Genomic DNA, 15,157 nt, shown 5'->3' on the forward strand with positions numbered 1-15,157 from the left:
AGCGGAGGGCTGGGCAGGGAGGGAGAACAAGGGTGTGTGAGCCACAGACTTGCTGGCCCATGCTACGGATTTTCATATTTACAACCTTCTGCTGGCTAACATTAAGCATTTCCATTTCTGAGTATCTTCTCTTTTCTTTCTTCCTTTTTTTCCTGAGACAGGGTTTCACTGTGTAGCTCTGGGTGACCTAAAACTCACTATGTAGACCAGGCTTGCCTTGAGGTCATAGAAACTGGCCTGCCTCTGCCTCCCGAGTGCTGGATTTGTAGCCATTAAACCTGGCTTTGTCCTTGTTTTTAAAGCAATAGGTGGGAAACAGAAAATATATACTTGGGGGCTGGCAAGGTGGCTCAGTGGGTAAAGGGACTTGTCACCTGACCAGGCAAGCCTGATGACCCATGCGACGCTAGGAGAGGAGAGACTCTTCCGTGTTGTCCCCTGACCTCCTAATACACACAGAAGCAGGAGGGTGTGTGATCATGCACATATACACATGGCAGAAAAACACACCTTCTTCTGAACAAATTTATATCCTGAGCATCTTCCTAGGTTCAAGTCATTCTTTTGAAAAAAATTCCCATGCAGCACATAGAGCCTCTTGCACACTTGACCATCCTCTGTAGGCATCTAGCCAGGTTCCATGCCCAGTTTTCTCTGTTGCAATAAATATCCCTAAACATCCCATGTGTTCAAGGAACTGATGGTTGCAGACAAGACTAAAAGCCCCTGCCTCACATGATTTGTTCTTGTATCTGATTATCTTTCCTTACTTCACCTCAGTAAGACCTTCCTTCCTTCCTATGGTGTGTGTGTGTGTGTGTGTGTGTGTGTGTGTGTGTGTGTGTGTGTGTGTGTGTATCTGCGCACGTGCACACGTGCACACGTGCGGAAGCTAGAGGTATCTTCCCCAATTGCTCTTCATCGTATTCTTTGAAACAGGGTCTCTCGCTAAATCTAGAGCCCACCGATTTGCCTGGCCTGCCAGTGAGTCCCAGAGAACCCTCCTGTCTCCACTCCCCAGGCCTGGGGACACACATGTGCTGCCCTAGCTGGCTTTTCACGTGGGGGCGGGGATCTGAACTCAGCTCTTCATGCTTGTGCAGCCCAGCCCATGCTTTCCCAACTGAGCCGCCTCCCCATTCAAGGATTTCTACAATCACACAATAATTTTCCTCCACGATGCCAAGGAATTAAAGATACTTTCTTTTTCTAGACTTCTAATTTTTTTTCTATTCTTAGGGTGATATTAGCTGGGTCTTTACAAATCTGTTGCCGAAGCATTATTTTCCCGGGAAGCCATTTCTCACACATTTCCATACTTCTGCAAATTGCCCGTAATTGGTTAATTTTTAGGAAGTGCTAATATGATTCTGAAATAGATAGGATGTGGTTTAAAGTTTGTTTTCAGGTGTATTTCTTTGTGACCATTCCCTTGCATTTAGCTGGAACACTAAGATGTTCTTGCAGAGATCGGCTTTACACAACAATGGAATGGCATTCAACAAATTCAGCAAGTGTGAAGACAGGGCAGAATAAACTCAATTCCCAGAACAATGACCCCTGGGCTTCAACTCCTGGAGTTGCAACACACATCACACCCTCAGAGAATCAGAGCCCTCAACCCCCTTTCCAGTGTTGCTGATTCTCCAGCTACTCAACTACTCAAAACTACTTTTCTTTTCAAACAGGCATTAAATTTAAAAAGTAATCTGAGAGAATTGCTTGCTTTATGGACACAACCAAATTTTGTGGCATTCCACATTCTGTTAAAAAGAATGAGAGTTCTCCAATTAGAGGCTGTATCATACACTATATAGAGGTCAGAGCTGGTGAACTGTACTATCCTATTTTACGTGTGTGTGTGTGTGTGTGTGTGTGTGTGTGTGTGTGTGTGTGTGTGTGTTTGTGTGTGTGTGTGTATTTGGCAGTACTGTGAATTGAACCCAGGGTCTTGTGCATGCTGGCAAGCATTCTTCTACTGATCTACATATCCCCAGCCCTTTAAACTTTTCTGAATGTTTTTATTATTTGTGTGTGTGTGTGTGTCTGTGCATGTATGTGCACCTGCATATATGTGCCTGCAGAAGCCTTAAGAAAGTGTTGGATCCCCTGACACTGGAGTTACAGGCAGTTGTGAGTTGGATAATATAGGTGATACACTGGGAATTGAACTCAAGTCCTCTGCAAGAGCAGCAAGTGCTCTTAACTACTGAGCCATCTCTCCAGCCCTCTGAATATGTTATTAAGAGGTGTTTTTTTTTTTTTTTTTTTTTTTTTTTTTTGGTTTTTTCAAGACAGGGTTTTTCTGTGTAGCTTTGTGCCTTTCCTGGAACTCACTTGGTAGTCCAGGCTGGCCTCAAACTCACAGAGATCCGCCTGGCTCTGCCTCTCGAGTGGATTAAAGGTGTGCGCCACCACCGCCCGGCTTTAAGTTCTTTTATATCTCTTCTTTTTCTTTTTTTTCTTTTTTTTTTTTTGAGACAGGGTTTCTCTGTAGCCCTGGGTTATCTTGGAACTGTCTCTGTAGACCAGGCTAGCCTTGAACTCAGAGATCCGACTGCCTCTGCCTCCCAAATGCTGGCATTAAAGGCATGCGCCATCATGCCTGGTATGGTGGTTTGAACAGCTATGGCCCCCGTAGACTCATGTGTGTGAATGCTTGGCCCATAGGGAGTGGCATTATTAGGAGTTGTGGCCTTGTTAGAGGAAGTGTGTCACTGTGGAGGCGGGCTTTGAAGTCTCATATGCTCAAGCCATGTCCAGTATGGGACTCAGTAGCTTCTGCTGCTTGCAGATCAAGATGTAGAACTCTCAGCCACCTCTCCAGCACCACGTCTGCCTGTACGCCACCATGTCCCACCATCATGATAATGGACTAGACTTCTGACACTGTAAGTCAGCCCCAATTAAATATTTTCTTTATAACAGTTGCCATGGTCATGGTGTTGCTTCACATCATGAAATTAGAAACCCTAATTAGTTAAGATACCAGGCATCCTCTTCTTTTTGAAGACAAAGTCTCACTCTGTAGTCCAGGCTGGCACTGAACTCAAGAGTCTCCTGCTGCAAGATTCTGGATGCCAGTATTAAAGTTGTGTCCCTTGGAATAATGATTGTCATTTTTAATTTTTTTGTGATGAATATGCGTAAGTATAATTTTAAAAGTTTCATATTTTTCTAGTCATTTTAGTTGCTCATCAATCTGCAGTGATTTAGTGGTGCTTTTTATCTTAAAGGCTACTTTGTATGACATGAAATAAATCCCTCCATATTCTTTTAATTAGAGTCTGATATAGCATCATTTCCACGCTTTTTCTTTCAACTTTTGTGTCTTCATTTACTTAGAAATTGAATTCTATTGCAGACAGAAATTAGTAACCTCCTTATGTTGAGGTGGTCATTTTGAGACAAGGTCTTAGGAGCCCAGGAGGACCTTGAACTCACTATGTAGCTGAAGATGACCTTCAACTCTTGATCTTCCTCTTCTACTCCCCAAATGCAGGTATTACAGTGTGCCACTTTGCCCAGGAATTTTGATTGCTTCTAACATTTGTTTTGTTTTTAAATCTGATCAACTTTGTCCTTTCAGTGGATAAAGTCAGTTTCCACGGACGGTGTTTGCAGTGTACTTGGGGTCACCTGCACAGTGGGCCACCTGCACTAGGGGTGACCTGCACTGGGGGTGACCTGCACTGGGGGTGACCTGCACTGGGGGTGACCTGCACTAGGGGTGACCTGCACTAGGGGTCACCTGCACTGGGGGTGACCTGCACTAGGGGTGACCTGCACTAGGGGTCGCCTGCACTGGGGGCCACTTACACTAAGGGTCAGCCTATTGGTATTCTTCAGAAGCACAACCTCGTGACAGACAAGGAAAGATGGGAAACCGCTGTGGACTCAAGAGCAAAGGAGACCTGCCAGCTAAAGCAGTATTTGATCTACGATGCTGAAACCGAGCATCATGTTAAAAAGCAGTGCACCCTTAGGGGCTGGAGAGAGGCTCAGCAACTAAGAGCTCTTGTTGTTCTTGCAGAGGACTTGGGTTCAGTTCCCAGAACCTACACGTTGGCTCACAACTACCCTAACTTCAGCTCAAAGAGATACAATGCCCTCTCCCGGCATCGCCAGGCACCAGACATGCATGTGGTATACATTCGTACACATAGGCAAAACACTCACATACATAAAATGAAAAATAAATAAATCTAAACAATTTTTAAACAAGAAAGTAGTGTGTCCAAAGGAAGCCTGTAATTTGACTAACCAGCTTTTAAAGGTAACTCTTTAATTTTGGTATTGGAGTGATGGTTGGGCCAGCTGTGAATGTAACAGGAGCTTAGGTGAACAACACGTGGAAACTCCTTGTACAACCATTGTGACTCAGAGTCAAAAATTGGTTCAAAGCCACAATGTTTAGAAAGAAAGTGACAAATGTCCTATGGGTTAAGTGTTGAGTGGAGTAGTGAAATGTAGAAAGATCTGGAATATCTCCAGCTGGAATATCTCAGCTACTGAGGCAAGAAATGGTGTACAGGAGAAAAAGATGGAACCAAAGAAGCTAGGAGAAATGAGAAGTTCTAAGCCAAGGCGGCTGGAGCATAATGGCGAGAGCTAACCCTACCCAACACCAGACTAAGCCAAGCTCCTTAATGAGAGCTTGCGTGATGGTTAAGAGATGGGATGGATCTGATGCACAACAGATGACAATACAGCAGCCAGGACTTGTGTGGATGGAGGCACGCGAGCAATCCATCTGCTGGAGTGGGAATGGAATGACTTTGGAGGGGAGGAACAAGGAAAACAGCCTGTTTGGGACAGCCACAGGTGGCTGGAAGAAGACAGTTAAAGATGAGCTTGGCAGTTCCGAGGAGAATGCTGTTCTGGAGTGACGTGAGAGCTATTATGGTAGGTAGCATCAATGGTTGGACCTGCAGGAAAGGGTGGAGGCACCCAGGAAGTGGGAAGAAAGAAGAGCCGAGGTGGACGATGAGTCTCTCTCTGCTTCCTGACTGTGTCACACAATTGATCAGCTGCCTCCTGCTCCGTGTCTTCCCTGCCATGATGGGCTGTGTCCCCTCCAACTGTGAACCAGGAGGAACTCTTTAAGCTATTTCTCATCACCTATTTGGTTGCAGCAATCAGCAAAGTAACCATTTCAGCAAGAACCTTAGGAGAAGACAGCAGCAGGTGTCAGCGGCCGGAGAGAACCACCTGGAGAACACGTGGACACAGAAGCCACGTGTCGGGGGAAGGAGCGCAATGTTCAGTCAAATGCCAGAGGATGAGGTCTGAATCCATAGTGATGATCTCGGCGGGAAAAGTTGATGGTAAGATGGGGAGATGGCTGTTGCACTATGGGGCAGGAGGGGATGGCTGCACAGGCAGCGGCTGCAGGGGCGGGAAGGAAGACAGAAGACTAGAGGGGAGTTAAGGTCACAGGGGTCATTTAGACCTGTCTCTACACTGGTCTATCCCCGGGCTCCTATGACATTCATTATGCGGCACATTGGTTCTCCTGACCTGGACACCCTGCCTATAGATTTGGAATCTGTGTGCCCAGCCTTACACGTGCAGAGGGCTAAACTGAAGTCCACACAAAGAGCATGGTTGCTGGTGTGATTCGCCTTTGTGACATGAAGGAGGACATCTCAAGTCGTCTGACCTATTCATACACAAGGCCTGATCTGGAGCTACACAGATGTGATGTCAGGTTCTTAGTAACCCTCCCCCGTGGCCACGTTCCATCCTTGCTCCGAGAGCCTAGCACAGGACATTCAGCTTCTAAGCCTGATTAGAAATCTTGCTGGAGGGGCCGACAGCTGCAACCACAGGAGACATGCTCAGTGAGGAGCACATCTTCTCCATGATGACATGTGCCAAAGCCTTTCCATTCTGTATTCAGCTAGCATTTACAACCTTTAAATATTAATACTCATTAATATTGATGTTTGAGTACCAAATCAGTTTAGCTTCCAAGAAATTACTAGATTTTATATTAGCCACTCATTCATTTATCTAATATACATTGATTAAGTGCTAGGTGAGGTTCGAGGCAGCTGGACAGGGTTGGAAAAACCTGGAAAAAATAAATAAGACCTACTTCTTGATTTTAAGAGTGCCACATGTACTTACATACACAGCTACAACCAACACATAAGATAGGGCATGTAGAAACACATATATGTGTATGTATACAGATACATACTTATACAAGCTAAATATCCCTTACCCCAAATTCTTGGGACAAAGAATATTTCATATATATATATATGTATATATATAATATATATATATATATTATATATATATCTTCAAATTTTGGGGTGCTGCCATGTATATAAATAAGACATCTTAGGAATGAGACTCAAGTCTTAAACACAAAATTCTTTAATGGCTCATATACATTTACAGTATCGATGCAAAGCGTAAAGGTACTTGTTATTGTAGATAGTATTGCTAGGTAGCCCTGACTGGACATAAACTCATTATGCAGCTGAGGCTGGCCTCAACTTTACAAGGATCCTTCTGCCTGAGCAGAATCCTTAGTGCTGGGATTACTGGCATGTGCCACCATGCCTAAGCTGAAGGCAGTTTTACACAACAGTTCTTGAGCACCAGCCTTGACTGCAACTCATCAAGTACACCACGTGTGGAATTTTCCAGGTGTGCTGGCACCCAAAAAACTTTCAGATTTTGGAATATTTCAGATTATATAAAATTGAACACACATACATTTCCCCCTTAGACATGTATGGGGTGGGGATGAGCATAGAAGAATCCATAGCCCTGTCTTCTACATGTGAGCATAATGTATAGTGTATGAAAGGGAGACACCTGAGTCCAGAAGGATGAGCAACAATGTTGTGTCTGGGTAGATGACTGAGGAAGAAGGGCCTCAGAGGCAGATGCAGGAATGCGTTATCGGGCTGAACACATGACACAGGAAATAATGTTCTGTGGTGGACATAAAACTAGAAAAACCAATGGTGAGGACAGTTACTTCACCTCTCATGCCCTGTCATGTGAGTCATGTGTGGAGAGGTGCCTGGAGGGAAGGCTGCAGACAGTTGTGGGGGTGGGGAGATGATCCGAAGTCCTGATGGCTGTGTTACGTGGTCTGGATGGTGATCTGCAGGAGAGAGCCCCTGGGAGTTCTAAATGAGGGTGGACAGGACTTGTGACTTGACCAGGTGTCGCAGCTAGCAGGTGATAGACCAGAAGAGGCGGGATGGGAGGAGCAGATGTGGGCCTGGAAGCGTCTCAATAACTCAGACAGGTGCAAAGGAGGTAAGTGAGAACAAGTCAGAGGTCTCTGAGCAAGAAGAGGTTCTTGGCAACATTGCACATGGGGTGACTGGCAAGGAGAGGGGTACCTCTCTAGAGGGGTCTACTCAGTACAAAGTACCCTCAGGCAGAGGTGGCTAAAAGACAGCCAGACATTGGGATTAGAATCGTAGGCCACTGTGGGCCCAAGAGACAAGGAGGATGAGAAAGGGAAGCCTACTCCGTCCATCGTCTACTAAGATCCTCCAGAATTCTCCTTTCCTTCCCCTTGGCCTTAGATTTCCATATGAACAGTTGGGAAGGCACACAGAAAGAGTGTGTGTGTGTGTGTGTGTGTGTGTGTGTGTGTGTGTGTGTGTGTGTGTGTGTGTGTGACAGCACATACTTTATACTTAGGAGCACTCAGCTTAGAGAGGGACAGAGGAACACACATGGGCACATATATCACAACTGCACACATGCATGTCCACAGACAACAGACATACATACAGGCTTCTATAGATGACGGGAACATACACAGGCCTACAGATCATACAGTAACACATACAGCTCCATAGACACACAAAGGCACGCATACATTTACATGTCCGTAGGTCACAGAAGAACATACACATTCATATGTGTCTGTAGACAACAAGAGACGCACACATGAACACTCCCATAGACCACAGAGGAGTGCAGACAAGTACATAAACCACAAAGGGTCACACACATGTCCATAGGTCCCTGCTATCATAGTACCTCCCTGCCAGGTGAATATACACACGCACATACCCATACACCCATCAGTCACAGAAGTCTAAAGACCACGAGGGGCCACTCACACATGTGTAAATCTACCTAGTGAGGCCCTGAGATCAGTTCCCTGGGTGGAGGGGTGAGGTGTGCTTTGCATCTCTGCAGTGGGGGCTTCTCATCAACCCAGCTGATGACCTAGAAGGCCAGGGAGCAGATCTATGTGGGCCCCGAGACCCTTTCCACAATTCCATCATATAGAGCAGTACCCCCAGAGGGAAGCTAAAGGGCCCCTGTTTCCATTGTTCCACTCTGTCCACTTAAAACCCCTCTTGGGTGAGCCGGTGTGGCCTGGACCTGCCTCTTGGCTAAGAGCCAGCTCTCATCCCCGAGTCTCCCCTCTCCTACCGAAGAGCTTCTGCAGGACTTGGCCGTCATAGAGATCTTCAGCCAGGTCCTTCACAATGATCCTTTCTCCCACCAACACATCATTGATCCAATCGATGAGCACCTAGAGAGAGAGCGCGAGGTCAGAGAAGAGATGCTGCCTGTGTGTTTGGAAATCAGCTTTCTCATGCTGGACAATGAAAACCAACAGGAACTTCAGTCTTAAGAGCAACAGAGCAGTCACGGGAGCAGGGTGCAAGTGTAGGTGTGAGCCCCAGTAACCCCTGGGCATTTGCAGAGTGTGCAGCCTAGCTTGTTGTCAACTTGACACAGGCTCAAGTCATCTGAGAGAGGGAGCCTCAGATGAGAACATGCCTCCAGTGATCCGGCTCCATCAAGCCTGTAGGACATTTTCTTAATGAGTGATTGAACTGGGAAGGGCCCGGTTCATTGTGGGAGGTGTCACCCCTGGGCTGGTGGTCCTGGGTGCTATAAGAAAGCAGGCTGAGCAGCCTTGAGGAGCAAGCCAGTAAGCAGTGTTCCTCCATGGCCTGGGCATCAGTTCCTGCCTCCAGATTCCTGCCTTGTTTGAGTTCCTGTCCTGACTTCCCTCAGTGATGGATGACAGACTCTAAGCTGAAATAAACCCTTCCCTCCCCTAGTTGCTTATCATCAGTGTTTTATGACAGCAAGTGAAATCCTAACCAAGACACTACGGTTAGCCTCTCTAGTGTGGGCAGTACCAGTGAGTCAGCTGACCTGCCCTGACTCTGCCAGGCCTTCTCCCAATGGGATGGGCTTCATACCAGGCAAGGGTATGGCCTCTGGAGTCATGTGAATGGGTCAGAACCCCAGCTCCACCTACTAACTTGTGTGTGCACCACAGCCATCTACAGCTGTGCATACAAGGGTCTGCGTCTCTCTGGTGTCCATGATGTACATGGGTCTGCCCCCTTTGGGATCTACTCACAGCCCTGTGCATGTGCACACTCTTGTCATCTCTGAGCGTGTGCGTGCCCATCTCTGTCATTTGTGAGTCTGTCACTCCCTTCCAGCCCATGTATATGAAATATCTGCTATCCACGGCATACTATGCTAGACTTTGGGGATAGAATGGCACCAAAGAAAGGGAAGTTTCTAACCCCAAGCAGCCCACTGGCAGGGAGGCTAGAAGAGAGAGGAGGGGAAGGGAGAGGGGATGGGAGGGGGTTAGCAAGGGAGGAAGGGAGAGAGAGTGTGCAAGAGAGTGATCACCTACTCGAGGAGCTGGAGCATGTGGAGACTCCACTGACACACTAAATCCAAAGGGCCTCTGCTACCCAGAGAGGCTGAGTCATAGCATTGGTCATCAGACAGGACTTCCTGGAGGAAGTGGTGTGCAGGAAGCCAGAGACAATCTAAGCAGAGGGGGCTGCTTAAACAGAGGCCTGGGGACAGGAAGTGCTACAGCCAGCATTCAGCTGTCCCCGTGTTGCTAGGTAGATGATCTGAGGCTGAAGAGAGCCAGAGCAAAGACTCAAATACCACCCGACCCTGCATTTGATAGAAAACCATAGACAGGCTTTGAGCAGGAAGACACTAGGAGTGGACTTGTGAACAAAGAGGAGGGGCACAGGTCAGGGGACAAGAAGGGACAGGTGAATGGCAGAGGAGTTCCTGCATGGTGGCCAAAATGCTACCCCTTCTTCCTCTTTCCTTCCTTTCTTTTTCTGAGACACAGTCTCAAGTACTCCAGGCTAGCCTCAAACTCTGTGTTGCTCAGGGTAACCTTGGATTTCTGGTCCTTCTGCCTCTACTTCCTAAATGCTGGGATTACCGTCATGTGCCACCATGCCAGGCTATGCTCTGCTGGGGATCAAACCCAGAGCTGTTCGCATGCTAGGAGAGTACTCTACCAGCTGAGCCACACTCCAGCCCCCAATTCCATCTCTCTAAACCAGCTAGATCATAAACAATTCACTTGGCTTCCTAAGACTTAGTTCCCTCATCTGGAAAATGGGGCTGTTCCTAATTCTGACTTTCTAAGTTCCTTTGAGGGAGGACTGTGCCCTCCTTGTAGTGTCCCCTGCATGGTGCCTTCACAGAATAGGTGGTCTGTGGACACCTGCCAAAGCGCTCCTCATTTCTTCTTACCTTCATCAGCTCTTGAAGCTTGGGATCACTGCGTGAGTTTGGATCCACCATCGTCCGCACCTCATTCTCCTCTGTAAAAGGAAACAGTTTCTGCACTGGGCTGCCGCCTACTGCAAAAAGAAGCTTCTCTGATGAAGGCTGAGAGCAGCCCAAGTGCTGGGAGAAGGTAACTGTGAGCGTTCAGCTCCAAGGGAACATGGAGGAAGGGGGGACAGCAATAATGTAAGAGCCAGAGGAGGATGGAGGGGAGCGCGGTGACACGCCGTCTTCTGGACACTTGTGGCCACCACACTCACGAACTCGCAGCAGCTGTGGCTCCCTGAACCAGATGTGTACAAGATCAAGCCAGGGAGAACTCCAGCCTGGATGGAGGGGGGCTCCAGAGGCTCCACCCCTTGCTGAGGAGTTAGAGGCAGTTGGTGACTGCTGAGGGGGAATGAATGATTCTTGGGTGGTGTATCCACTTGGGGGCTGCCTATGTTCCCGGGGATGGCTCCCCAGCTCTGCACATACAGGCAGCATTCATTGGATTTAGTGGGTCATTAGAAAGAAGAGGAGGAGGAGGAGGAGGAGGAGGAGGAGGAGGAGGAGGAGGAGGAGGAGGAGAGATGAAATGGGAAGGGGGACGCGTTGGGGGATTTGGACGTTGGAGAGAAAACAGAAGTGGGTACAATCATATTTCATTACATCCATGTATGGAATTCTCAAAGATTAAAATTTTAAAATTAAAAAATTAAAAACAATCCTAAAACTGGAACGAGAGCTATAGAAAAAGAAAGGGAGTTTGGTGGGCGTGTCTAAGCTGTGGGCACTAAGCTATTCTAGACACAAGGACCCTTACCCAGCATGGTGTCCTCGGGGTCCAGCTCGAAGGAGATGGGGCTCAGGGGCAGGTTGATGGCGTTCATTCCTTCCTCCTGGAACTCGGATACTAAAAGACAAGAAGAGCCTGGTCACATGTCGGGGAAGGATGACGGGGTAGGAGAGGACTCTACAACCTCCGTGATCAATACTGATGCTGAGAGAATGTTCCTCCTCCCCCAGACAGCTAGCTCATAGTTGCTCCCCAGCCTGAGATAAATCCACAGCTGCTCTTTCCTAAAATGACATAACTGTCCCTTTAATCTCAACTTTCTGCCTGTCATTCCTCTCACTTTCCTGAGAAAAAGGGAGTCATAAATGCAGAGCTCCATCTTCTCCCAGGGAATATTCTGGAACGAACAGGAGCAGGATGGGCACATCTACTCTCTTTCTTTGGCCTCTGCCTGTCCTGACTCCAGGGCTCACTGACCCTGCCTTCTCTCTGTGGACAGGATGAAGGCGGCCGTCGCTCTCAGACTGTTATCTCCTGAGCCTTTTCCACCAGCAGTTGACCCTTTCTGAGACATTCTTCGGATGACCTCCCCCCTCCCTCCTGCATCTAACCCCAGCCGCTGTGTGGGAACACCCCAGGCTCTGGGCTCTCAAGAACTATGGTACCAGGTCTAGGCACTACCACTTTACAGTCCTGTATCCTTAGCTGAAAATGAACTTCCAGTGGGGACCACTAACTTAAACATTTTTTATTACGTTTAATTTATTTTGGAGTGCGTGCGTGTGTGTGTGTGTGTGTGTGTGTGTGTGTGTGTGTGTAATATGGAGGCCAGAGAACAATGTGTAGGAGTAGGTTCTTTCCTATCACATGGCATGCAGGGGTTGAACTCAGATCACCAACGTGGCAGCATGCATCATTACCCACCGAGCCTTCTTGCCAACCTGACTACTAATTTTTTTTTCATTTTTCAAATACTGTAAATCTGCAGTCCAATTTAGCAAAAGAACGATTGGAGCAGGTTAGTGACCTAGAGCCCTTCTCCTTCAAGCACACAACCCCACATGAACCTTGCAGGAAAAGATTCCCGCCCCCAAGTAGCTCTGCACCACGCACTGGGGGTTGACCTTGGCTTACTCTCCTAAAAGCTGGAACTCACACACTCTGACTTGTCGCCAATTAAGCACGGAAGGGTCGTTTTCCCTGAAGGTGTTGGTCACTGGGAGGTTTGAAGGTGCTAATACAGGAGCAGTAATCAACCTTAATGAAAGCAACAGCTCATCTTTCCATTTCATTCATTCATTCGTTCATTCATTTATTGTTTATTGACTCAGGCCTCCCTGATTGCAGCACAAGGCAGCTACTTACCTGTTTGTAGCTGGATAGGGAAATGAGTCAGCTGCACCAACATAGAGAAACAGGTGTCACCTTAAAGGGACATTCACATTAGGAAGTCCCTGACCAGTGGACTCTTGTATGTTATGTTTGCATGCTGTATGAGTGTATGTATGTATGTGGGTGTGCAGGCCCTGCATACAGGGTCCAGAAGAGGACATCGGATGTCTTCCTCTATTCTCTGTCTTATTCCTTTGAAACAGGGTCTCTTACTGAGCCTGAAATTTCTGCCCTCAGCACTGGGGCTACAGGTAGGTACAGCTATGCTCAACTTTTATGTGGGTACTGGGGATTCAAACTCAGATCCTCATGCTTGTGGAATAAGTGCTCTTCCCCACTGAGCCATCTCCTCAGCCCTGTGAGCAGCAGGCTTTTAACATTCCTCGGACATTACCCAGCTCCTGTCTCCAAATTCATTCAGCTGCCTTTTCTGTATAATCCTTCACAAAACATAGCAGGAAAATACAGGTGACCTGAAAGCTTCAGTGAACACATATAGGGCTGCATTGATTGTCCAGCTAACTGCACTTCTTTCTTTGGAATTCCATGAACTTTGCTCTTTTCCGGACTCTTTCTTTCTTTCTTTTTTCTTTTTTGGAGACAGAGTCTCTCTCCATAGATCTCTGAATGGCCTGGAACTCACTATGTAGACCATGTTAGTTGTGAACTCATAGAGATCCTTCTGCCTCTGACTCCTGAGTGCTACTGCACCTGTTCAAAGCACAACTTTTATTACCCAACACGCCCTCCAGGTGACTACCAGGTGGTGGAAATAGCCTAATTAAATACAGATGTGGGAGCAGCTTAGGTACCTGGAGGCAGCCAGGCTGCTTCCTTGGATGCTGAGGCTCCTCCTGACTTCTTCTGACTCTTCAGCTTGTCTCTTCCTAGGTCTGTGGGGCTTTATACAATCATTTAAATCTCACTGAATTACGTACTCACATCCTTAGTTGTACCAAACACTTTTAAGTCCTTGGTGTCTGCGGTCCCCACAGAACCATGATGCAACATTTCCCACACAGAAAGTCTATTTGTCTGATGTGTTCTTAGGAGATCCAGTTGGCCTATACACTGAGGATGTTCATGTGAGAAGTCCAGCCAGGCCTGATGAATGAGCCTCCATTTACAACTTTTAAGTCTACCTAGATCTCAGGTTTAGACATCCAAGACAGAAGTTGAGATTCAGCACCCTCATGCCTACCACAACCACAGAAAAATAAACCCACTCTCTCTCTGTCCTTCTCTTCCTCGGTGGGAAGTACCACTGTTTATACCAGGGATGTCCCACCTGCTGCTCACGGGCACTCATGGGTATTCTCAGGCTACATGTGACCTACAGTAGCTATGGATATGGCCCAACATAGAATTGTAAACATACTTAAATCATGATGAGATGTGTATGTGTATCTGTACGTATGTATATATGTGTATATATGTATGTAAGTGTATGTATGTGTGTTGGTACCTTGGTTGCATGGTGCTTGAGCGTTAACTTAGAAGATGAATGATTTGTATTAAAATGTCACATGAAATAAACATACATATTCTTTTGAAGCACCCTGGTTTACCCAATGGTTCAAGTTGGAATCTGGAGAGACACTACTTGGGCTCTTTTCCCTCACCCTCTTTATCAAACATACAGACTGGCGAGCTCTCCAGGACCCACCCCACCAAGCCAGGACCCCAGTCTAGCCCCTCCTCTATTACACTTCCCACCCCCAATCCTGGCTCAAGCCACAATTCTTCTCCATCTGTCCATCAGAACCACTTCCCACCCAGCCTACCACTTTCTCTTGAATTCCCCACCCCCACCTACTTGCCACTGTGCAGCCTGAACGCTCTATGAAATGCAAAGGATCCCGTCCATTCATCCATCCTCCTGCCTTCAACTCTCCCACAGTCCCTCATCATACTCTGGACTCCTGGCTGTGACGTTCAAGGCCTCTGCCCAGCCTTCTGCTGCCCTTAGATTTTCTTCACAGAACTGTCACCACTTGAAATCACTGTAGATATGCATTTCCAATGTCCCCAAATCAGAAGGCAAGCTGGGTGAAGTTGTTGGTGACAAGGTCTGGTGTGGCTCAGGCTGACTTTGAACTTACTGTGTTGCTGCTGCCTAACAGTCTCCTCCGAGATCAAAACATTCTACCCCACCAGTCTCCTCCGAGATCAAAACATTCTACCCCACCAGTCTCCTCCGAGATCAAAACATTCTACCCCACCAGTCTCCTCCGAGATCAAAACATTCTACCCCACCAGTCTCCTCCGAGATCAAAACATTCTACCCCACCAGAAAGCCTTTTTAAGCAGAAAGAGAAACAACTCAAAATAGCTCCAGGAAGTCCCTGAAACTGACCAGATTTACTAGACCCTTCCCTGACAGATTAAGTGAAAAAAACGGTGAGAATTCCC

At 47.2% G+C, this 15,157-nt stretch overlaps 1 protein-coding gene across 3 annotated transcripts in view; it reads right to left on the minus strand.

Moving 5' to 3' along the window:
- Parva (parvin alpha) overlaps nt 1-15,157 on the minus strand; it is a 155,579-nt gene that overhangs the window by 34,479 nt on the left and 105,943 nt on the right. For all 3 annotated transcript variants that reach the window (XM_052762982.1, XM_052762983.1, XM_052762984.1), the window contains exons 2-4: nt 11,381-11,470; nt 10,540-10,610; nt 8,428-8,530 (exon numbers count right to left, since the gene is read on the minus strand). In XM_052762982.1, the coding sequence (XP_052618942.1) occupies nt 8,428-8,530; nt 10,540-10,610; nt 11,381-11,470 (264 nt within the window). The remainder of the gene's footprint in view (nt 1-8,427; nt 8,531-10,539; nt 10,611-11,380; nt 11,471-15,157) is intronic.

The sequence above is a fragment of the Peromyscus californicus genome, unplaced genomic scaffold (assembly GCF_007827085.1).
Source record: "Peromyscus californicus insignis strain IS unplaced genomic scaffold, ASM782708v3 Scaffold_4__1_contigs__length_199733344, whole genome shotgun sequence".
Classification (NCBI taxonomy): domain Eukaryota; kingdom Metazoa; phylum Chordata; class Mammalia; order Rodentia; family Cricetidae; genus Peromyscus; species Peromyscus californicus.